This window comes from Anser anser, assembly GCF_964211835.1.
Source record: "Anser anser genome assembly, chromosome: 2".
NCBI lineage: Eukaryota > Metazoa > Chordata > Aves > Anseriformes > Anatidae > Anser > Anser anser.
This window is the reverse complement of record NC_139721.1, coordinates 105,840,302-105,866,493: the sequence shown is the minus strand read 5'-3', so window position 1 is coordinate 105,866,493 and position 26,192 is coordinate 105,840,302. Positions and strand designations below refer to the sequence as shown.

The window sequence follows — 26,192 nt, the reverse complement described above, 5'->3', positions numbered from 1 at the left end:
GCATCTCCAGCAAGGAAAATACTTATCCATTATAAAAAAAATGTACTTTTAGCAGAAAATCTTCATCTTGGATAACCATGTTCTTCTCTTATTATATTTGAAAAAAATTAAAAAAAAATCAAGATCACATATCAATCTTCCAGACTGATATTACAAACCAAATGTTGTCTAAATCTTAACAGTTTGAATGCTAAAAGATTTGTAGAGATGCATTGAAGTTAACAGAAAAAGGCAATTCTCTTCCTGGTCTTGTATTTCAAACACTTGACTGAATTCTAAGTGGAAAGACAAGGCTATGTAGATACATACAGATAACAGTACAAGCAGCAAATATCAAGAAGGGACAGCTCTTGTCAGATTGATACTGGTAGTCCCAATAGGTACCAAGTGGATTATACATCCTCAGGTTTAGACCCATCAAACTTTTATAATATAATGGTGTGGGGGATAAGGGAAGAGGTGCAATTTCTTTTAACAAATTCTATGATGCCCACTTCAAAACTTTGGTAAATGTCCTACAAATAGGAAGTTTCAAGGAGTGATTTGTAGGATGAGAGTGCAAATAAGACAGACAAAATGGACAAATCACTCACTTCAAAAGGCTACCTACCGAATAAATTTCATATATTCCTTTACGACCTTCATCGCACTCACGACGAACCCAATGTCGATTGAGGTAGGCACATATCCCATTCAGTACTTTGCTTGAAAACCTATAGTCTTCCCACTGTTGAGTGTAGAATTTCAGCACACTCTCATCCATCAAATCTTCACCGTCCTAAAAAAAAAAAAAAACAAACACAACCAAAAGTTTGCCAGTAGTATCGGGCAAAATTAGTAGTATTTTTTATAAAAAAAGTAGTATTTAAGGTAAAAAGACATAAGGGTATACAATAAATGTATGCCATGAAATAAATTTATAGGAAACAGGGCTAATAATTTTACTTTTGCAATAAAAAAAAGTACAAAACAAAACACAATACTCCCGAAACAAAACAAAAAAATCAAACAACACAAAAATCATGAAAGGAAAGCATAGACAAAGACGCTCTCTCCTGAAAGAGAGAGATGGCTCTATATTAGAAACAGACAGCTGCACTGATGAGTGTGCTAGGGTGAGGGAGAAGTACTATGCAGAGATTCAGGTATCTTTCCAAACTGGACCAGTACAGTTTGAATTGACATGGAAATAAAACAGAAATGCATTCTGAATAAAACCTTGAGACACCTTCATGCAGCCATGTAAATTAATTACAAGGTAGACTTCAAGATTAAGAATTCTTTTACTGTTGCTCAAAACTAAAATCCTAAAAATCAAAAGCATGGTTCCTTAATATTGAACCCTTTTCCAAAAACAAATAGGAAAATTTTCTCTTACAATGCAGCCCATTGCTCTATTAGTAATGTATCAATTATAATAAATTAAGGTCTACCATCAGGCATTTTCAACGTTACAGGCAGCCATTTTTTCAGCACTACTAATATGCTGGTTAACAGCTTAGAAAGTCTGGCTATACTTGTACAAGTTACAGGACAATTTAAGATGACATATAACGTTACTTTTATAACACACATACACACCCCTTTGGCAGGAAGAGGGGGAAAAAAAGCTTATGCCGAGGTAAAGCCTACAATACCTTCTAATGTTTAATGTAATGCTTGAGATGAAAGCAGATTTCAAGATCATTCAATTTACTTCCAATGACTGCACACGGTTCCAGTTTTGTTGGTACAAGTTTTTCCTCAAGTCAGCCCATATTACTACAATCACCAATTGATCTAACATTCCATCTTACCTTAAGAAGATTTGTCAAGTAATTCTTCAGAAATTCTTTTAGGCGTTTGTACAACTCCAAACCCACAAACTGAGCACCTCCAGGTGTTTGGCCCTTTTTTGATTTAGAAGGAGGTACTCCAGCTCCACGTGCTTGATTAGACTGGTGTACACTAGTACAGTAGTTATAAACGTGACTGACAAGGAAGTTAAGGAATATGTATGTGTGAGCACAGGACATTAAGAATACAATAAAAAAAATCAAGTTAATTTAAAGAAACTATTTTTGTATTACTGTAAATGACTTCACCATATATTACATTAACTCACATAAAATAAAATCAAAGCTAAGAAAAATAAAGTAATTTTAAGCAGAACTATCTGTAGCAGAAGTGTGCACTGTGGACTGCACTGCAAATACTGATAGGAACATTAAATTTACCTAACAAGACCACCAACAAAATGAAGTAGTGGAATTTTCTGAGAAGGTTGTTTTTAAGGTTTGAATTGAATTTATCTGATGAATTATAATGGCTTTCTAAACATACATAAGCTTTCATATGAAGAGAAAGAAATTTCAACACCTTCCTCAACATAAAGAGAACTTCATGATGAGATTCAACGAAACCCAATTTACAGCTAGAAGCGTAACTGAACTATCTGCTTGCAGTATTTTTTCCTCTCATATTAGTACAACCTGGAAGACTTATTGTATCTGTTAGCATGACATTTCAGGAGAACATTCTGTTTTCTGGAAGAAAAAAAAAACCACCACCACCACCACACATTCAAATATTCAGAACTCTTCCAAAGTAGTAAGTGGAAATCACATTGCTTGAAACACTTCATGTAAGAAAGCATCCTAAAAGAAACTGCACTCCACAAAGAAACAAGCTAGGTCAGTAACAATGAATGCAACTGGACATTGATGATGTGACAACAAAAGTTACTGTGATGACTCACTCAATAAACAATTAGCCAGCAAGAAGAAAGGTACTGAGCAGTCATGCTTCTACTGATAGTCTAAGGGCAGGCTTTTGAGTCACATCTCTCATTAGAGCAATGTTGTAATAAGTGATCTAAAAGGTCTAATTTAGCTTTAACTTGTGTTTTAACTATTGGGTCAAGCTTTAACCACTAGACAGGCTTTGCCCATGGTATGCCGCACATTAGGAAATTAGTATATTGCCGAGATTTGGCTTTTTCGTTCCCTTCTGAAAGACCAGCACAATAAAATGAAAGATATCAGTGTGATTAAATACCAAGGGAATTAGAAACCCAAAATACACAGTCCATTACAGTCATAACAGACTTGCTGCTGGTATTTAAACAGTAAAGCTCAAGCAGAAAAAAATCTGAAAAATACTCAGTTACCTCCTTTGCAATTTCTTTAAGAAATATTTCATAAACAACTCAGAATCTTAAACTGGGTTTTCAGCTTCAGAGTGTACTCTACACCACAAGGAAAGAGACTCAATTTTTTTTGATGAATTTCAAAAGAAAAATTTTTTTCTATCCTATACTCACATGCTTGCTTAGAAAGTCATCTCATTCTACCCAAAACGATAATGCTCTTTGCCAAAAATTAATCATTTTTGAAAATGTATATTATAACCTCAGTCCTTACCTGTGTTACCTCTTCTAGGTGCCAAATAATGATAGCAAACAACAGTTTGAAACCTTTATTTGTGCTTAGTAACCAAAGCTTTATCAGCTTCCTAATCTCTTATCAGCCACTTATTACCTGAACATTATCGATTTCTTTCAGCTCCTAGCTACTTGTTTGTTCAACTTTCCTGGCACTGTCACTGCTTTTATCATCTAGACTCAGATTTCAGAATTCCCCATTCAAGTGAGCAATGCTATACAGTACAACAAATCTTCTCTGGATACAAAACATTTCCCTCCCACGAAGAAGAAAAGCAGGGCTTATTTCACAGTTTAACTTTAAAATATTTAACCTAAGGTGCTCTGGATTGTGTATGGGAAGTCCCTCCATAATGATGCAAGGAATTTAGGGTTTTGATTTCTAAATACTGAGCTTGGAGTTCTGCCTCCTCCTTCTCGTAGCTCTCCTAACCCAAGTGGCTTTGATCAAGCCTAAAAATACAAGGAACCCAGATGGTGAGTAATTCTTATGTTTTTTGTGAATACAGCCTGATGATAATAATACTCTTTCTGCTCTTCTCCAACAATCATCCCAACAGCCTTCAGAAAAATAAAAGACCAAGGCTAGAAGACATAAGCTTTTTTTCAGCCCCATACATTTTACTGTTAAATCCAGGACTTCCTGTAAAGTAAATGCTGAGAAAGATTTTGAGATCTTTTGTCCATTCCTTACAGTAATCACCTCAGAGATGAAGTAAAAATATACCAGTAATAGCCACCTTTACTTGTAGTTCCAGCTTGAGTCTCACTAGCCAAAGTGTCCAAGATGGCACTTTCCAAATACTCTATTTTAGTTGTTCTACGCAAGTCAAAATGAAGTTACAGTTTGCCTGTGCAGAAGGCAGTTTGTAAGTGCAAACAACTCTTTGACATATTATGCATAAAAGAATACTCTCTTAGGCTTTGTTTACAATCTGCATCCCCGTCTGGTAAAGCCAACCACTGACAGAAAGACTGACATATGCAAAACAAAATCAGAGATGTGCTGCCTGCAGCAAAGTACATGCCAGTCCATCTGAGAATCACAAGAAGAATGCTATAAAAATATTTCTTGGTTGCAGAAAGCAAACTAATCTCCTTCAACTGCCTCGTACTTTGGAAGTCAAGTACATACCCAAATGTCTATTAGGAAACATTTCTGTGGATGTTTGCACAGTTCTGCATAGTGATTAACATATTACAACAATCAGAGAAATTAATTTATCAATAGCTTACACTACAGTGAAGTTGCATTGTGCCCAAAGCTTCTGGCTTCTAAACTTCAAGCTTGGTTCAGCAAGGGGACAAACCATCTTAAGGATTAGATGAATCTTTATGTCATCTTTGTAGTGAAAGAGGAATTAGATTTATTTATCTAAAATTAAGATTTGAGGTAGGAGACGAAAAGCAAGTTTGTAAATTTATTCAGTATTGTGTAAGTTGAGATGAAAAACCTTTCAAAACTTTATTCTTCTCTAAAACTCTCTAAAATGTGATTCAAGAAGCATCCAAAGACTAAAATTAATTTTACCATCTTTGTCTTCAATACAATTTACACTGCTTTTAAAACAACCTTTACCCGGTTTCTAAAGCTAAGCAGCTACCATTTCATAATGAATTCATGGCTTTGTACAACATACCTACTGAAGGAAACAATCCTGACAAACAAAATGCACCTGGAAGGCTTAATCTCCATCCTTGCCACCTACTTTTCTCGTAGGAAAGGAGTTCATGCAGACATTCAGTGTGGATTTGAGGAAGCGACTGCCATGACAACTAACCATTTTTCCTTTTCCCAGATCATATGCTTGAGAGGTTCTAAACTTCTGTGTCAGCACGGGGGAAGTGAAACAGTCTTTCAGCAGTACTGCATAAACTTTTTGAGCAAGTACACCATGAAAACAGTAAGCTTGAGAGTGCTATGGTCACCTCTAAACTAACCCTTTCCCCAGAAAAGTACCAAAATACTTCATGAAGCTTTTTTTCCTCAAGGAGCAAGTGCAGACAAAATATGGGAGACAAGTATCAATTTTGTAATTGAATACAACAGGAAAACACTCAGATTTTACACCAATGGGTGTGAATTACTTAGTTTCATGAGTCTCTAATTTTAAATTTATATAAAGAAAGCTGTGCTTCTGAGGTAATAACTGATTCCCCTTTCAGTAGCACAGCTGGGTCCCCAAAGTTCTCCCATATTGCTATGAAAATAGCATAGCTGGAGTACAGATATGTAAAAATAAAAGGAAGTGAAAGGTAAGCAGAAATAATATAATTTAGCACAAAGCTACGTTATTTATGGCAGTGAAATGACCACAAAGCTTTTACAACAAGAAGACAAAGCCAAACCACCTTCTAACCAGAGTTTTTCTGTTATTGCTTTCAGTCTCTTTATAATGAAGATAAAGCATAAATTTGCTATTTTACATATCTAAATCAGTAATTAACTCTATGCCAAGTGCTGTTACCTTAAGAGTAGGTCGACACAAACAAGTTCAGATTAGTTATAGATTTGTCAAAAATTTGCATTTTCCTTAATTATACCAAAGTAATGCAAGAACATCATACAGAAAGTTATTGAAAACATCAACAACAACAAAAAATTGCTAGGAAAGGCTATGGAAATTTTGTATTCTTGTAAAACCACTTTCAATAAAACAGTTCAGCTTACCATTTTCAATAGAGAACTGCTTTACGCATTTTCTTCAGACAGATTAAAGTCACTTCAACTCACGTGTCCAGATTATGTCGGGTGAATTTCACAAAACCATCTCGTGCATAAATAGAAATTCTAAGAGAAGTATACATGTCTATATGACTTTAACACCTCGTAAAACAAACAGATTAATGAAATTTTGCACAGGTTTTTGAAATGACGAGGTTGCCAAGATCAAGTCACTTTTCAGAACAAGTGCTTTAAACCTGAAATTCAGCTTTCTGAGGAATAGCAATGGGAAGGAAAAAAAAACAACATACAAAAAAACAACCGACCAAAAAATAAAACCAGAAGCCTTAATTCTTTTCAGGAAGGTATCAGCAAGAGCCCATTTTTAAGCTAATTCAGTTAGGAAAGGTTACAGATACCCCACAAAGCAGTTCAAACAAAGGTCAAACAAAAAAGACATCGGCTCCAGCCCCACACATTCTCCGAGTTTCAATACAATTTATTCTATGATCAATTACACATTTAAGTCTTTATATGACATACTACTGCTTTGTTAAGCTATACCCATGTTAGTCAGGGAAAGACTGAGGCAGTGAATGTAGGACCTATTACAGAATCAGCCATGCATGCTGCTATGAGAATCCAGGCATAATTGAATTCACATACATTTATGTAAGTCTGAGATTGAGAAACTTCCAGCAAAAGCCATCTAAAGACTAATAGACAACTTCTTGTTTCCATCTGCGTGGCATAAAACCAAAAGAATAGCAGAGAAGCACTGAGTTACAAGGAAAATACAGATTTTCAAACTCAAATAGCTACACGAAGTGTAGTCTTTATGTCAATGTGTAAGAACCACCATAACTGAGGTTAAGTTTAAAGTTCTGTGCATTGACAGAAGTTGATTTTGTACAGAATATTCTTGGTTACTACAAGCAAGTAGAACAGCAAGCGATCAGCATAGAGATAAAAATAAAGAAGGAACTGATCACACTAATATAAATATATTCTGCACTTCTTTAAAACCAAAGCAGCAATTTTTATAAGTATACACAAGACTGCACCATTATACCTACATTTCTGCACAACCATGTGTACCCTTCAAAAAAAGTAAACAAATTCATTTACTTCTACCACAAATGCATTTACTTCTACCTTCACATTCCACATAAGCTCTAACTTTCACACAAGAAATGCTAAGAAATATTGTATTGAATGTAAATAGGATTACTACTAGCACAGTGGAGGCTGCTTTGATGTATACAGAGCAACCTCAATTTGCCATTAACGTGAAAGGATAGCTTAGAATCTCAGAAGAAAGTGGAACTGTTTCTGAGGTTTAAGAACTGCATACCCTAGCATCCCAGTATCTTTTACTGTACAGAAAGAATAAGGTCCGTTAAGAAAAAAACAACAACAACAACAAAGATGCTGTACTGCCCAGTAACAACAGATTCGTGGGATCAGTAAATAAAAGATTCTTACAGTTTTAACGTACTTCTGCTTATTAAAAATCTTAACTAAAGAATCTTACAAGAATTTCAGTAAAAAGCTATCAGGACAAGGGCTACAAAAGAAGCAATAACTTCATGATTCTCCTTGGGCAAAATGTTCTACTGGTGCTGAATCTATCCACAGGCAAAAACATGTTTCATGTATTTATATATTTTATTTTATGAACATGGAGATTATCCTGAGTTGTCTGGCATTTTTAGAATGTAAATATACTACAATATATATAATAATGTTTTTCCCTTATTGCGTGCTAAAATCTGAGAAAAAAACACAATAACCTTTTCTGATGTACAATTACTTGATGCAAGGGATAATCAATAACTACTACTTCATTAAAGTAAGTTTAAAAAGTTGAATCACTGTAAGCAAATTTAGAAGCAAGGGAAAGATGTTCATAAAATAATGAAATTAGACAGAAAAGCCTAACCTTTACTTATCCTTACTTTAAAATACCTAATACAATTCTTTTCAAAAATAATTGCCAAGTTGTTAATAAAGGGACAATAATATAATAACGTTGATTTGGACACTGTAGATGCACTTTTCAGTAAAATAATCAAACCTTCCATAGTACTCTTCCTATTACCAATTAAAACATTTTAAGCTCTCTCTCTCTGCTTCACGTAGACTGAAATCTTATTCACAGTAAATTAATGATGCCTAGAATCCTTAAACAGTTCTTCTCCCCAGCTGAACACATTCCTTACATATTACAAATGAACAAAAAGGTTCCTCTGTTCAACATACGTATAAAATAATTACACTGCCTAAAAATAATCTATAAACGCTTCCCAGATTATGTTTTGTGAAGTAAGACAGTAAGAGCATGAGTTTATGACAAAAAAATCTTGAGTTTTCAAATAAGAAGTGCACAGGTATGAAATAATGGTGAACCACTGAGCTTTCCATTCATCGATCATTGAAGACTTCTTTGAGGAAGAGAAGAATAACTTCAAGAAGTTATTCAGCTTTTTGGGTAAGCCACTGTGAAAATTCATGCTAGTTCAATATAGCGCAGGAAAGTTTTCTGATAGTCTAATACCTGGTCTGAGTATCTGTTTAGGATACATAAAACAGGGCAAGTTACCAAATCTTTTCATTCCCTCCACTGCAGGATTTAAATCTGAATGTGCAGAAATCCCAGATCATCTGAGGAAAATAAATCACAGACTTATCAAATAATTAGTTTAAAAAACTGTCAACAGCTTCTGTAAAAAAAAAAATAGTAAAATGGAAGATGTACAAATATTTTACCATTGCCAGATGGATGTTGGGAAGAGATGGCCATGAATGTAAGTGACTTATTCAACTTGTTCTTATTTGTATTGTTATAAGAGTAAACAAAGTAATAGATGTTCCATCAAGAGTTCAGAAGCTCACAACTTGCTTTGCAAGGATGGTGCTTTCTTGGACAGACCCACTGCCAGTTGTGTCAAAATAGATCAAATGACATGGAGAAATACTCTGCATACATTGGTAATACTACTCCCTGACTTATTGCAACAAGTGAGGTTCCTCTTTTGTTGTTTTTGTTGCAGAACGGTGGCTTGAGCTCATTTTCCCTTTGTATAAGGGAGACAGAACAACTTATCAGTAAACTACCCTCTCATGTGCAGCGATATCAAAATTGTCCTGTGCAGTGATATCAAAATTTGTTGGTTTTCTCCCGGGTTCCACAAACTTCATCACTGTTACAGAACTGACTTTTACAACCTAGTCCTTTTCCTAACAGCCTCCAAACTAATTATTGCTAAAGGAAAAAAAAAAGGGAAAACAACAAGCACCATTCTAAAGGAATTTTGTTTCTATAAGAAAGTTCTCAACAGGAAACAAAGAACATATATCAAAAAGTAATTACAGTACAATCCATCATAACTGTGCAAGGAGCAGTAAATAAAAATATCACACCTTCTCTAAAGGACTGCTCTTCTGGTTAGGTGCTTTGACATAGGTGGTGGGACAAAAATGAATCACAAGAGTATGTGCTGCGCTAAAAAAAACATTTGGTCATGGTCTCATTTGACCAAAAAAAAAAGTACATCCTGAAATCAGAAGCACAAAGGAATCTGAAAGAGTAGGGATTGAAGTCTTTAGAATTATCATTCAGAAACAAGATTTCTTGGTTCACCTCTTCAATATTCTCTGATCTAGAAAACACTCCGATTTAGAAAACACCTGCTCTGAGATTATGCATGCAGAAAACAAACATTTCTGTCTCCTTAGAAAGTCCAGAGAACCACAGAACTAGTTGACTTATATTGCCTTGCACTGTTGTTTTTTTTTAAGCTGTCTCTTCAAATAAGTTAACAAAAATAGACTAAATTTTGAGGCACAATTCCAAATAAGTGCCAACAACAATTTTAAGATTAATTTATGTATCAGAAAAATAACCTTTAATAAAAATCTCCAAAAATTAAGAAAACTATCAAAATTACTTGAAGTAAGGAAATGCATACAACTATTTAATTTCTTTTGTCATATGTCTATACACTTTGCTGTACCACAATCTTCTTAAACAGTACTTAAGTCTACTGGGCAGTAGAAGGTTCTTAGAATGAATACTGACCAACAGATGCAAAACAGAGAACAGGTGAGAGATTTCATCTTACTGTGGTTCCTCGTCAAATCCAACTGCCTGTCACTTTTTACAAAAGGCACAAAAGCAGGATTTATCACTTTCCAAACAATGTACTTAAGTTAAACACTGAATCTGTAATACAGGAAGAGGCACATGTCTCTTTAAAAAATCAGTGATTGAAGATCATAGAATCACAGAATGGTTTGGATTAGAAGGGGCCATAAAGATCATCTAATTCCAACCCTCTGCCATGGGCAGGGATGCCCCCACCAGACCAGGTTGCCCAAGGCCCCATCCAACCTGGCCTCAAACACTTGCAGGGATGGGGCATCCACAGCTTCTCTGGGCAACCCATGCCAGTGCCTCATCACCCTCAGAGTAAAGAATTTCTTCCTTATATCTAATCTAAATCTATCCTCTTTTAGTTTAAAACCATTACTTCTTGTCCGATCGTTACACTCCCTGACAAAGAATCCCTCTCCAGCTTTCCTGTAGGCTCCCTTTAGGTACCAGAAGGCTGCTGTAAGGTCTCCCCAGAGCCTTCTCTTCTCCAGGCTGAACAACCCCAACTCCCTCAGCCTGTCTTCATAGAAGAGGTGCTCCAGCCCTCTGATCACCTTCATGGCCCTCCTCTGGACTTGCTTTAATACAACCATGTCCTTCTTTCTTGTGCTGCGGTCCCCAGAGCTGAACATGGTGCCCCAAGTGGGAGGTCTCACAAGAGCAGAGTAGAGGGTGGGAGTTACCTTCAACTCCTTGACCTCAATCCTGACACACTACCTGACAGAAACAAGTTTCCTGAAGTTTTCCAAGTAGTAGTTCAGTATACACATACAAGGATGAACACAGCAACAATCTACAGAATAGGAGATGCTGGAAAACTTCAACAGCTCTTGGATATGACTGAGCAATTCAAGAGAAATCCATTGTGCACATCCTCACACCGGCTAGAAAAATCATAAAAACAACTCAGATTAAAGAACTATTTTGAGGTTCAGAAGAGAAAATTTTTCAAGGTAACTGGACATTACAAGTCAGACCCACAAAATAATGCCAAAATCTAACATATAAAGGAAAAAAAGTTAATTAATAAAAAGTTTAAATATGTGCTCTATCAAACAATCACAATCAAACCTGAAATTCGGAAGTATACATAACTAAGAGTTTTCCAGAACAATGAATCTTTCTGCTTACTTGCCAGTAAGAGTAAACAGAAAAGGCTGATCATTAAACAGAAAAGGCTGATCTTCAAAATAAAAATATATTCTTAAACATTACTAAATCAACTTGTTATGAAGCAATTTTGAATTTAAAAATGTAAAAAATTATTTTTAATCTACCAACAGTGAAAGAATGAAAGTACTAATTGGCTTAGATGCTAGGATACGTGTAGAGTTCCATGTATCTGGATTTTGCCATACTTTGTCTGGTGTAAACCTGTTGAATTCCAGCTCTTAGGTCATCCCATATCTGGTCAAGACCTATTTGTTTAAGTCCGTGCGGGTTCTGACTCCTATTAGACGACATTTTGTATTTCCTGCAAAGTCTTCCAGTGCAGCAGCCTGAGATCTGGTTATTCCTCCATCAGAATCAGAAGTAAAGCAACATTCTAAACTCAGTTGCAGTAACTCTAAGATATTCTTTATATGCAAACAGCAATGCTTCCCAGGAAGAAAATCTGCAAAAGGAAAAAAAAAAAGATGCATATATTACAAAACAGTCCAATCAAATTCATTAGTACTAGAGTAAAAAATACAAAATTAGTGATCTCTTTGGAACATTTTCATTTACACAGATGAGAAATCCATGATCCAGAACCAAAGGAATTTAATTTTGCAATTCAGCAATTCACTACAACATGCAACTGTTAGTATCCAGATCTGTCCAAAGCCTATAGGTACCTCTGTCAGCACAGTTGACAATAAAAACCTAACACTAATAAAAAATGTAACAGAAATAATTGTTCCAAGCAGCAGACACTATCCTGACATGAAGTGTTTGCTCCCTACACAACAGTGTTTCCTCCCTCCACTATTTCACACCAACTCATGGTTCTGTGATAACTCATGGTTTAACAAACACCATGATACATATCCAAGATAACCACAAGATATTTAATATCATTATTTTTCTTCTTTTATCACTAAACTCTTCTAGACTCGAGATTCTATCACAGGTAATCTGAAAGTCCAAGGTATTTTGGGAGCAGAGAATTTTGTGTCTGGTAGATACATGCTTACATTAATTTCTGTGTTAAGTAAAATAACATCACTTCCTTGAATGTCATTGTATGAGCAAGAGAACATGCAGCCAATAATGGTCAGAAGAAAGAACAACTAATTGAATGCACAGAATAAAGATCCATTTTTACAAGTCCTCCAAATTTATTTGCAATTTTAATATGGCTCATCCTCTGTAGCAACCAAATTAAGAAGATTTCCTAGAGTGACAAAGGAGGTAACATGATTAAAAAAAATAATTCACAATAATCAAGTTGTAATAAATCAGGATCAACTTACCCTTGAGTGCATTCACTGAAATGTTGTAATACTCAAAACACAGTGAAACATATCATTACTCTTTGCCATGCTTCTACAGAAAAAAAGAATACAGCCCTACGATAAACCTGTCCTGTTATGGAGTCTGCTGGCAAAGGGCCATGTGAATCCTTCTGTAAGTTCAAGTATAGTATGTGCCAAGACCTGATAAACCCTGTTATTTGTTTTTGACCTCTGAGCAGTGGAAGATGAAGATATACTTCCAGGATCCAAAATACATCATAGGTACTTCGTCACAGCCACTTCTAGACTTTTTATGTTGCACTCCAGATTCCACAGTTTAAGATTAAAGATAATATTATACCCTACCTGTCTGCTCCCCCTGCAAATTATTGGGAAAGGGGAACACACAACATTCAGTTTTTTCAGTCAGCAAATCAGTCCTTACCCAAATAACACATAAGCTAACATTCCTCATAGTCATTTACTATCCATCACCCACAAGTATTTAAATCTCAAATTCTAAGTAAAAAACATGTAGAATTATTTAGATGATGTAAATCTGCAAAATGAGACAGTACTTGTTGCAATCAGAGAAACTGCTTCTGTAGCTATTTTTTCTTTTAACATGAGCAACAATTACTTGGAAAATTAGGAGAGAAAAAACAGAATACAATCAATATATGTATCTTATAAAATGTACATTTAAAATTTAACTTTGCTGTTTTGTGCTTCTATAGTTACAGCAAACTGATTGTTAGAGACACGTGAATCACCATGCTGCACTGTAAAACAGATCACACCTTATTTGTATTTCATTTCTGGAAAACAAACTTGCCACAAAACTAAAAATGATGGGATTTCCACAACTTAGCAATGAACACCAGGAAGAACAAAGGTCCACAAGTGGCCGCTCGCCTCTTACTGCATGAGAATGGCCATGGTCTGAAGTGCATGTAACACACCCACAACCTTGAACCCTAGGTCAGCACTGCAATACAAAGCAACAAAATTAACTTTCTCTCTTGAATCCATGAGAAAAGAAACTTTTTGGTTCCTTAAACCTAGTACTATTTCAACTCTCCACACAAGCAAGAGAGGACACAGCTACCAGCCTACCAACTCTCCTTGTCTATCAGAACCTGTAAAATGCAACTGACCCTGACACTTTTACTAATCTGTAAAAAGCTAGCAGCCTGGAATTAGAATGTATTTTAGTAAAAATATTTTGGTATAACTAATACAGAACACTTCACTCATGTATAGAAGTTCACAAGAGAAGACCAACCCCTTATTAGGTCAAAGAAAGTACAGTAACTATTATTATCATTCATGAGTGGGACAAGGTCCCTTCCCAGGCAGGCTGCAGAGAGAAGCAACACCCAGGGTTCTTACTCTGGTGTCTCTCTAGGTGCCAGTAGGTCCATGCAAGCCTGTTGTAACCAGTGGCCTAACAGATGCAGTTACATACGTATGACAGAAATATGTAACTTCTCTAATGAAGCACCTCCTAATCTTGCTACATACCCTGGTGCATCTACAAATGCTGCCTTCTTCAATAATCTTGTAAAATCAATGTGTTCCTCATTCACACTGTACTGATTTTCCCTAGCATCCCCCTAAAATAATCTGTGTTTAAGTCAAGATGTAGCCATTAACAAAAAATGCCATGAAGAAAGAACTCAGTTTTGATTTTCATTTTATTTTCTCATCCAGTCCACTACATATATTTTCTTTAGAAACAGTAATTTCTACCGTATGTGATATTACATTACCATCCTTTGGCTATCTTTCAATTTGAATTTTACAATTAAAGGCGTAACTACAGAATGTTAACATCATATCACTAACTTCCTATGGAATATTACCATATTACTAACTGCACAGATTCAAAACATTTACTTCTTCTAGTTACTAGTTAACACAGTTGGTAAATAATGCAACAGATGAATAATGATACAAACTACTTTTTTTTTCCAGATTCATTCATATGCAGAAAAATGGAAAGGGAATTATTAATATATTACCATAACAGGAGTTTCACTGCATAAGAATAGTTACAAAAGCATATTTATAAAAGCAGATGTTTGCACTTACTTGTTCAACTAAGATGGTGTTACATGTATAGAGAGAAAGGGAAAACGAGGCTTTGTTGCATAGCACAGTTATTATTACACACAAGCACCCAGGGAAAATATGAAGTTCTATTTCACTGCTACGGATAAGTGTAATTTTCAAAATTAATTTTGTGATTCTTGCACGCAAAACCTCACCAAGTCTGGTCCACACTAGTTACGCTGTGTCTCGTTACCCATGGTCCTTATCACCAAATTTACAAGGGAGAATAAAGAGAAGGGACAATAAGACATCTATAGCACTTCTGCAACAGCTCTCATTAGCTAAAAAGGTTTCAGCTTTTAGAACTTACATAACATGACACCATGCACGCCACCTGCTATCATACAATACTCTGACTTTCAGCATTTTACAAAAACAACAACAAAAATCCATTGCTGCAATCCTCACTGCTTTGGGGGATAGAGAAAACAGTAATAAATGCAGAGACTATAACAAAGAACAGGAGTTTAGAAGTCCACCATTTCCCAGAGCTCAGTCTATGTGCAACCTCCAAGAGCAAGGTGCCCTCCCAAGAGCCAAACATGGCTACGGATGAATTGAAAGCTCAACTTTAAGTCATAACCTTTTCATCAGTAAGATTTCTCACCTTTGGAAGTGATGTTAGCAGGAGTATGTACAAGCCAGACTTGAACTGACTGTCACTGTACCTTCTCGCTCAACCACAAAGCAAATGGACTGTTGATGACCAGGTCACAGACAGGACTACCGGCCCAAGTTACATCACCTGCTCAGTAGCTCTGGACCAGTGAATTCAGATTGCATTATGTCTCCAGGACCAGCGACAATTACATAAAAAATTACTTCTGCAGTTTCCAGCTGATACAGACAACTTCATGCAGCAATATGACAGTTTTCAACAGCCCACTTCTTAACCCTGCTTTCCAGCAACATAACTGAAACAGGACTGTCAAATAACCTTGTCGTTTCTGCCTATGCCAACATCAAAAAGAAGTAATATTTCTCCCCAAACTTTAGAACAATGCCCTCAAATGACAGAGGGAAATGTTATTCTCCTCTTCTGTTACTGGGGGCTGGAGGAGGAACACACCTCATATGCAAGGCATGAAATCTCACTTTAAAATGGCATCATTCGTTTTTGCTGACCTAAGAAACTTTCTTTTAGCTACCCCATATAAGGGAAACAACACGTATGTTGAATGAGGCCTATACAAAGAAAGTAGGGTTAATTTTCAGAGATTATCTAAAAAACACAATAAAACACACCTGACTACAGCATCTCAAGCTATATGCTGGAGTTGCTACCTTATTTTGATGTCTGAATACACAACAGCTTTCTTCTTCACAGCTACACAGCCTATGCACCACCCATTGTCTCTTATAACCATGTATTTCTAAACTACAGATTTAAATGTAGTTTACTTCAATAACAGTAAAAACAAGTACAGATAGAATTCAAAGTTGATAGCTTCTTGACTCAGTAAGAACTTACAAAGAAAAAAAGAGCTATCAGACCTGTAAAGAGACAGGACCTAAACTCAGTCATGTCTAAGTAATAATCCCTTGTCTATTTCTAAATCAACCTTTGTCTAATTCCAGTAATAAGCTATGGTGAAACAAATGCCACTAAAATCATCATAGAAAATCCTAGTTGGAAGGAATCCACAAGGATCATCAAGTCCAACTCCTGGGCCCCCAGAGGACCACCCAAAAATCAGACCACATGTCTGAGAGCGTTGTCCAAACACTTCTTGAACTCCATCATGCTGGGTGCCATGACCGCTTCCCTGGGGAGCCTGTCCCAGTGCCCGACCACCCTCTGGGTGCAGAACCTTTCCCAACACCCAGCCTGACCCTCCCCTGTCCCAGCTCCATGCCGTTCCCTCGGGTCCTGTCGCTGTCCCCAGAGAGCAGAGCTCAGCGCCTGCCCCTCCGCTCCCCTCGTGAGGGAGCTGCAGGCCGCCATGAGGCCTCCCCTCAGCCTGCTCTGCTTGGGGCTAAACAAACCAAGGCATCTCAGCCGCTCCTCATACGTCTTGCCCTCCAGTCCCTTCACCATCTTTGTTGCCCTCCTTTGGACACTCTCTAACAACTTTATGTCTTTCTCACCCTGTGGTGCCCAAAACTGAACACAGTACTCAAGGTGCAGCTGCACCAGTGCATAGCAGAGCGGGAGACCACTCTGATATCTTAAAGTTCAAAGACTTCAACGTTATTGAGGTTTCCAAATTTTTCAAATGTATACTGAAGTCAAAGTTTTCCCCTGTACACCTCAAATTCATTTTCTAAAGATGAAAGAAATTTTGCCAGTAACAAAAGTACATCACAAGTTCATTTGGACACTAACTACAGTTTGTTATCGTTGGTAAAAACTGGTGCAGTGACCACATTCACTTAAATAACCACTAAAAGCAACAGAACAGCCCTCTGTGCTCAAAGGATAAAGCATAATAAACATTTAATCTTTGGCTTCAAAAGACAAGAAAAAGTAGTAAGTTTAACACAGCCACACACTTAAAAATTCAAAGTGAAATTCCTCTTGCCATCCTCTTTCATCCCCATTTTTCCAGCTCAACTTCTGTCTTATCTTACCCTGCTCTCCTGTTGCCCTGTTTTATTTCAGCACATCTGATCCAGAATTTCAACAGATGTTTGTTGAAAAGAAGAGCAGCAACTCTCAAAAAGGTTCCCAACCAGTTCTGCTCTCCTAGAGTCTCTGCTACCTCTACACTGAGCTGAGGCAACTATTTATTTACCCAGGATACGCAATACAGCTGAACAACATACGAAGTATTTTCAAAAGACACAATCAGAAGGACATTAAACACTACCTTTATTCTAACATGGTAGTTATTTGCTTGCTCTTGTACTTATTTTAAAAATGATTTAAGATATTAACTCTAGCTACAATAAACTTGAAATCACAATAATTGAAGCGACCCTGAAGTATTACCACATCAAACTACTTGGCAAGGCTTTGCCTTACGATAAGCATCCACATGCACATCTATTGCTTTACACCAAGGCTAAACTTACCAAAAAATAAGCCAAACCCCTCTCATAACCAAAGCTGTCAATTTATTATTCTTATATCCCTCTTACCAAACATGGGCAGTTCCACAGATAGGACGTTGCAAAATCCTACAAAGAAGTCTTAGGACTCCTTTTGAAGTCACGTACGCACAAACTCCTTGTAAAGACATGAAAATGCAAAGCACAGAGCTGAGAACAATATACAGATTAACTAGAGGTAGAGGGAGGTAAGACAGAATCTCCATTGTGAAATAGACACAAGCATTGGCTTGTGTGGAGGGAGGACAGAAACTTACAAAATTCTTTTCACTTTCACCTTTTACTTCTGTCTTTAACAGTTATATAAACTGTTTCTTGGACTTTTTTTTTTTCAAGTTAAACATCTCAAATCCTATAGGACACAGCCTCCACTCTGGCACATATTAATATTTGATGTGGTGGAAAGAGGAAGGAGAAATAATTCTATTTTGTCTCTATGATCACTTGCACTCACAATTTTTGACTTCAAAGACATTTTCTATAACCATGTGCCTCCAAATGAATTATTTTGTGTTTACCTGACTTCAGTGGAGGTTACCATTCTGAGCTCAAAACTATAATGTAACATAGCTTAGTTGAACCATGGTCCTGCATACAACATTTTATAGTATTGACATTTCTGTCCAGAAGTATTTTAGGTCACTAAAATAGGCAGGCAGTTTACACATGTAAAATAACTCAATCCCTACAGCAAGACTAGGAACAAGCATAGTGTCCTTAGCACATCACACACACTACAAATGTGTAATTAATCAAAATCTGGAGAATCTGTCTACAGCAGACATTTCCACTGTGCTCCAGCAAAATGAAACCACAACAACTGAAAAAAAAAAGTTATAGGTTATTCCAAAAATTACGTCAATACCAGAAGAGAAACATTAAAATATTCTAACACACACATGCCATGACAGACAACATGTATCAAATTACATTTCTTGAATCAGTCTGGAAGATGCAACAAAGGGAAACGAGGGTGGAGAAGTCAAAAAACCACAATCCTAGGTACTCAACATGCTTACAGAAGACAGAATAAGGCACCTTGTTTTTCTTACAAAGAAAAATCAGCAGTGGGAAGTTGTAGCGAATTCTATTTAGCACGAACAAGCACAGAAGACTTTGGAAACTCCGAAATATCTTGGGCCAGCCTAGAGACCCTAATGACCTTGTACAGCCAATTCTTACATAAAGTGATTTCCTGAGAGCTCTTGCTTACCATCAAAACTTTACCTGAAACCAACTGAATAAGCTGGTTTTGGTGATCCTATTTATTTTTGGTGATTTTATGGTGATCCTATAGATCTCCATCCAGCAAGTCTTGGGCCCAGAAAGGCCACTTCAGTAACAGTATCCCCTCTGTCAGAAGGTTCAGGGTGAGTCTCTAAATGCCAACACAAATCCCTCTCTAATGTAACAGAATTTGGTGCACCACAGCAAATGATTTCATACTGACCTGTTAAGAGTCAAATAGCAGTTTTCACTTGTAATAACGTTTGTATACAAAGTTTTCATATTGCTCTTGGACAATGGTGATTCTTATCTCTAATTTTAGCAAGGGCTACTGTTAAGAAGTGTCAGCCAGTTCAGGGTAGAATCTCTTCCCAATAGCTTATTAATTTCACAGCACCTTTGATCTTTTTACCTTTGCAAGAGCTCATCTAATCAAAGTAATGCAGCTTGTAAGTTCAGTTTAAAAATAATTATGGCCACACTAATTTGTCTTACAACAGTCTGAAGTTTTCAGATGACCAAATATATCACAAGTGCATGGCTTAAATACTGAAAAGCTTCCTCCTACGTTAACCTTCCTACTAATCTTTCATTCAGAAGCAATGAGAATTCCAACTCATATAGTTACAATAGTCAACAAAATGAAAGAACATTGCAATTACTTGCGTTTATTTCCTGCATGTGACAAAAAACACTGCTGTGAAAAAGATGTTCCCCCCATTCATTTTCCCCTCCCATTCAGGCTTACATTCTACATTTGAATTCCGCCTAACCTTAAGTCCACGTTATGTGCACTGATGTATCTGCTAGCAATGCACATTTCCAACAGCGTACAGTGCTGTGAACGCTGTTCACAAAAAAGAGTCAAGTTCCTGTTTAGTTCATTCCAGGTGCCTAGAAATTGACAAGGCATAGCTACTTACTTCCAGAGACAGCAAGAAAAAGACTGAGAATGCTCTCATTAAAGCCTAAAAAGGGATTCATACATGATTTTTCTGGTTCAAACAACTTATCTGAACTGTGAAAACCCTAAATCTAATCTCCTCATAGCAAAGAATTTTTACTGTACAAAAAGGGAGTTCCATATAAATTCAGCATCGTCTTGAGCTATTTTTTAATCAGTTTTGACTCCCAATAACTGCAACAGGTATGGCTGGTACAGAAGTGAAACAGTTTAACTTTGTAGAAGTTAAAATTGTTGTGCACCGCTAACAGCCACACTTAAATCCCACTTCTTGTTGATTTAGCTCACACCATGAAGTCTTTTTTACTAGTACAGGCTTAGCTTTAACAAAATCAATTTTAATTAATTTGCTTAAGCACATACATTTGGGTGTTTTGCTACTCCTCTTAATGATGGCACTTTCACAAAGGCACACTTTCAGAGACAGCAAAACTTTGGAAAAATACCTGGGCAGTAAGAGAACAGACTGTTTTAAAAATATCTGCATTTTCTTAAGAAGAGTGTTTTAAATTGTACGGTGAAAAAAAAAAAATCTCCCTTGACTACCCAGAAGCAAGCAAAACATTTGCCTGTGACATTATTACCACGAAAAGCAATATGGAAAGACTAGTGCCTAACAAAACAAAAACAGTTTCCCTAAAACCCTTCTTCTTCCCCTATCTGAAATTAAGTCCTCCAAACTTAAGATAAAATTTCCAGATGATAGTTTCCACTGCTGTGACACTAGAGGAGCTTGCAAATTTACATATGAAATTAAGTTTAAATTACAGAGCAAAGCAGGGTGAACTAAGGTCACACCATTAGCCTCGTTTCTGAATTCCAATCAGCATCAAGACATTGTCCAACCTTAAACACACAACAATAAAAAGCCAAGTTACATCAGCTGCAAATTAAAAATACAAACAAGAGGTTCTCAAGTTCAGCTATGGCTGAAATTCAATTCCTAACAACCCAAATTCTCATACCTTCCTGCTTTATTTTTAAAAAGGATCCTGGCACTAATTTTTGTCTACCTTGTATGCTAATGACTCAAACAACTGAGGCGACCAGTACCTTCACGAAAACGGGAGAAGAGAAGCACATCTCTGTTTTCCAAATATCACTACATTACCAGAGCAGAGTGAGAAGCTGCCCACGTGGCAAAAGCCTTCAATCCTCAGTGTCCTGTGCGAGGATAAAAAAGTTTCAGTTTCTCCTTCACAGTAACATGAAGTCTGAGACATAAAGCAACATTAACCAGAGCCAATCTAATGAAACCAAGGTCAACAAGCATTTTATACCACCTCTCGGTATTTCTAATTTAATAAAAAACAGATGTCAAGGGTATTGAAGTGCTATTGGAACCTACTGCACAACTAGGAAGATCTTACAGAGAAAATATGTATTTGATCCTTTGTTCTTAGTAGTGATTTCAAGCAATGCCTCATACCTGCCAGACCAACCTACAACAGCGAACCTCCTGACTGCAAAGCCAGAATAATCAAAGGGAAAGAAGAAGAAAAAAAAAAAAAAAGGAAAGAAAAAAAAGATCAATCTCCTCTTTTTTGTGTTAGTTTTTGGAAGAGCACCACATCAAAATTATACTGTTTGTTCGAGAAAGGTAGGGCCATCTTTAGAATAAAATACAAGAAATCAGAAATCCCAACTCTTGCACAAAGTTGCCACAGGATATGATTCTCTATCAGTTTCCTGAACCACAAAGTGGAGTCATTATTTTCTTATTTTCACAGTAGCTTCATTTTTTTTTTGCCATTTTTTCAAGGTTCTTAGATAAAGAATGACTTGAGAATTGTTGCATTAAATAAAGGGGAATGTAATAAATATTTGGTTAAAAATTGCATATATTTGACCTTGACCAGCGTCATTTATAAGAAGAGGTCACATCACAACGTGAACCAGTTCACTGTTGTGACTTTGTAACATCAGAGGTTCTGTGGGTAAAAAGAGAACTCTGAAAATTACCCACTGGAACATAGATTATGTCCTAAAACAGTGTTTTCCCACAAGCTGCACTGCAACTAATCCCCGATTAAAACCTCATATATCTACTCGTAATGCAGAAAGTGTTCAAATCTAACAGTGTTCCAACCCTGTAGTTACATTAAAGTAAGGCTGTAAGTTACTGCACCATAGTGGTGCGTATCAGGTCAGGACAGCTTTATTACCACGTTATTTAATCCTGTCTGTAAAAGGCTGGAACTGCATTCTTGTAGAACCGTCAACAGTCAATCTGTAGTAGTTCTTCCATTTAAAAACTCTCTTATAATAAAATTGCAAGTGACTTAAAAAAAATCCAAATGAAGGTATGTTTTACAGCTCTCTTTAATTTTCCAACCATTAAATTTTCTTGATTTTCTTGTCTCTTCCTTAATCAATGTTCCTCTTTAGCAAGTAAGAGAAACTCAGTGGTCTCAACAACAAATTTTAAAAATTTGCTTGCACCCTATAGAGGTTACAACTTTTACCTAGGCCTCTAAATGTTGGTTCCAACAACCATTTCCTTACATGGAGATTACCTTGAAAAAAATACAATAATTAGGAAGTTTATGAGTTTGCTCTTTCCAAAGAAAACAATGCTAGTACATACGTAGTCAGTTTAAAACAGGTTCAAGCATTCCTAAAGCACACAAAGAACATCCAAGTAAGGCTACAAGTTAACATAACAGCTGAACTTCCAAGGTTTCCATGCTCAATCTTCCTTCGAGCTCTGTGGAGCACGAAGACTGTACTAACCTAGACACTGCTGGTGCTGCCCATGCACGTCCTCCCGACACAGACCTGCTGAAGTTCAACACCTGCCCCTTCCCCTCAGAGCAGGCAAACCAGGTTAAGACAACATGGTAAGTACAGCGGCACGGACATGATCCAACCACTTTACACTTTAATCTGCTTCTGCCCTCAGCGAGTTAGAAAATCCTGGTTGAAAAGTATAGTACACATGACATCATTATCCACCTATAGCATACTGGCAATCCTCAGTCTTCACATTCACGATGCATACTTTGGATGTTAAAAGTGGTATAACAGCAAGTGAAACATCTTTAAAGCTGCTTCTTCTGCTAGGAAAATTAGAAAAAAAAGTTTCAGTGTCAGAAAACTCCAGGTATACCCAATCCACATAACAACTGACACCCAGGATGTGACTCATCATTAAACTGGGCTCTACTGAAATAAGTGTGACTATGCAAAACTAGACACTACTTGACAAAGATAACAGATGAAAAGCAGTATTCAGAGACCTTCACATATAAATTGTAAGAAAACACTTTTTAAGCTGAATATCTGAGATAACTTCCTCAAAGGACCCAGTATTATCTTCATAACAGCATAGCTAGAATGTAAGACATTACCCCAAGACTGAGAATAAGCTAAATTCTAGAAACCTACCCTCAAATCAGTATCCAACTAAGGGTGTACATCAATTTAGCTTAAAATGATTTAAATCAGAGCAATGCAATTTTCTCTTGCCCATAGTTTAAATAACAGGCCCAAAGTATAAGGCAAGTTTAAACCACTGGAAAAGGACTGTGGTAAAAGGAGAGTAATTTAGTTAAAACAGTGCAACTGTTTTGTCAATCGAGCAATGGGGTGAGTATTGCCTAATTAAGGTGCCTAAACTATGAAACCATTCTCTATATGATCCCTGGATCAACAAATCGAAAAAGTTTCCTCTAGAGGGGTAGTTCAGATCAGAAGCCTAGTTCAGTTGCTTTGAGATGTTGTCAAGTTACTAGGATTTGTGTGTACGCAGTTGAGAAAAACAAGAACAAGCTGTTAACATTAGACACCAAACCTGGTTTCTAAAGTTAGTTGTACAAAGTACTCACAAGATTCAACGTATTCACCACACCTCCCTGGGGCAGCTATATTCGGTGTTTAAATCGCACCTCAAATATATTACGACAGTACGATCATGAAACGTAACCAGTCTTAACCAAAGCAATTGAGACAGACATAAAATAAAAAATTTGGCAAAAAATACTGAGAAACAAGGGAAATCACAAAGCAGAGGGAAAAGCCTGTTTTCCAGTAGTCACCACCAGACACACCAAGTTTAAGTGCAACACAGACTCCTAACTATCACCACACAACATTGCAGCTGTTCACTGCAAGCATATCTGGGGTCAAAACTACATACTGTGGTACTTAAGAAGTATCTTACCACTTCCCCAAAGCAAATGCTTCCCAAATGCACACCATATCAACCAAGTACCAACTCACAGTACAGTACTACAAACAATATTTGGCCTAATTTAAGGCACACAAACACTGGATATCTCTGGTCCCCATGGAGAGCCTTTTGGCAGGACCGAGAGGAACGAACGGCCTATGACAGAAGTTTTTTCTAGACTAGCATTAGGGTATGTGTGTATTAGGGTGAAGACACGTGACTATATATGAACACTATATAGGAGAACAAGGTTGTTAAGGAAGCCAGTAACAAACAAACGAGAACAAAAGAGGTAAAACAAGTAAGTAATCTGTGTCCTCCTAGTGCTTACTGACAAGTGTACAGATAATCTAGGGTTAAATTCCTTTCTCCTCAAAGGCACAGCTGGAGGATTTAAATACAAAGTGGGGGAGACAGCATGAGAGTCTACAAAGGAAAGGAATATGTCAAAGGGAAAGAGTATTAGGTGAGATCAGAAGGAAGGTTTTAATGACAGGAAAATAAGATCAGAAGAGCAAAAAATCATGGTGCAGGAACAGTTACTGAGGGGAAGAAAACTGAAAGAGGAAAAGCAATAAGGGAACAATGATGATTAAGGAATATAGGTAAGAGGAAATAAGAAGGATTGGAAAGTATCCCAGTGAGGACACAGTCAGCTTTCAGTGGCAGACAAAGTTACTGGGAGATGAATGAGGTGATTAGTTGCAATGGCAAAAGACTGCAGGACTAGCCATCCGGATGGAGGCAATAAATACATAAACAAGCAAACAGATAAAAGGTTATCTGAGGGGCACCCTCCCTGGGAGCACCACAACAGCAGGAGGTAACAAGGGAAAGTCCAGCACACAGTCCTTGACTGCAAGGGGACCTGGGGAAGGTGATAAGGAGGGAAGCACTCCGAGGGAGACACCACGGCGCTGGGGACACAGCAGGGTTTCTCTGGGCACAGCCAACAGCTCCTGGGCAGCCGCGGGCGCCGCTATGGCTGCGGGACGGCTGGGCTGGGGCACGGCGAGAGCAGGTTGCGCGGCGAGGACCGAGGAGAAGGCGGCTGAACGCTGGAAAACCGCGGCGGGGCAGCTCGCAGGAGGAGCCCAAAGGGCTTCGGGACGAGCGAGCGGAGGCCTGGGCCGAGCCCAGCACGGCACGGCCGGGGCCTGCAGGAGGGCCCGGCGGGGCGGCCCGGTCCCCGCAGCTCCCCGCCGCCGGCTCCGCGCATTTCAGCGCCCAGCCCGAGGCCTCCCCGCCCGTCCCGGCCCGGCCCGGAGGCCGGATCCCCGCGCCGCCGCCTCCCTGCCTCCCTTCCTCGCTGCGCGCCGGGGAGAAAAAAGGCGGCCGGGCCCGGCCTCCCCTGCCGCTGCTCCCCGCGGCGTGGCTCGTGGCCGGGCCCCGCTCCGCCTCGACCCGGCTCGGCCCGGCGGGGCCTCCCTCCCTGCCGGCCTCCCCCCTGACGGCCCGTCCCGGCCTCCCCGCCGGCCTCGCTGCGCCACAGCGGCGCGGCCTCCCCGCGCTCACCAGCATCGCGCGTCCCGCAGAGTCAGGCCGCGGCCGCCCGCCCCTTCCGCCTCCGCCGGGCCCGGATCCGCCGCCGCCTCCCCCCGGCGCGCCGCGGACCGGAGAGCGCCGAGGCGCCGCCCCGGCCCGCCCCTCCGTGCCCCGGCAGGGCCCGGCCGCAGCCCCGCGGTGGAAGGAGCCCCGCGGCCGGGCCCTGGGCCCGAGACCCGCGTTCTTCTCTGGGCTCACCGTGCGGGCCCCGCCGACACAGCACCGGCCTCTTACTTCTCAGTCTGAAGTGTCAGGACTCTCACCCGTCCACGACCAAACGGCTGATGCTTTTGTATTTATTGGGAGCTCTGGTTCCTAGCTTGTCCTAGGCGGTACTGAACTACACGGTACCCAAAGCTCCAATGACTGCTAAAGTTGTGCCAGGCAGAGTCCTTGTCTAGCATTATTAAGCTAAACTGAGAGGCTCTCGTCTGTATTG

At 38.4% G+C, this 26,192-nt stretch overlaps 1 protein-coding gene across 4 annotated transcripts in view; it reads right to left on the bottom strand.

Annotated features, from left to right (window-relative positions):
• Positions 1 to 25,974, bottom strand: part of CUL1 (cullin 1) — a 49,465-nt gene extending 23,491 nt beyond the window's left edge. The window contains exons 1-5 of one of the 4 annotated variants that reach the window (XM_083825656.1): positions 25,724 to 25,749; positions 21,091 to 21,201; positions 11,567 to 11,857; positions 1,797 to 1,971; positions 611 to 778 (exon numbers count right to left, since the gene is read on the bottom strand). In XM_083825656.1, the coding sequence (XP_083681782.1) occupies positions 611 to 778; positions 1,797 to 1,971; positions 11,567 to 11,706 (483 nt within the window). In that variant the 5' untranslated portion in view covers positions 11,707 to 11,857; positions 21,091 to 21,201; positions 25,724 to 25,749. Of the gene's footprint in view, positions 1 to 610; positions 779 to 1,796; positions 1,972 to 11,566; positions 11,858 to 21,090; positions 21,202 to 25,723; positions 25,877 to 25,951 lie in introns of those variants that run through there. The other 3 variants (XM_083825658.1, XM_083825655.1, XM_083825657.1) reach the window with 3 other exon arrangements.
• Positions 25,975 to 26,192: the final 218 nt, after the last annotated feature.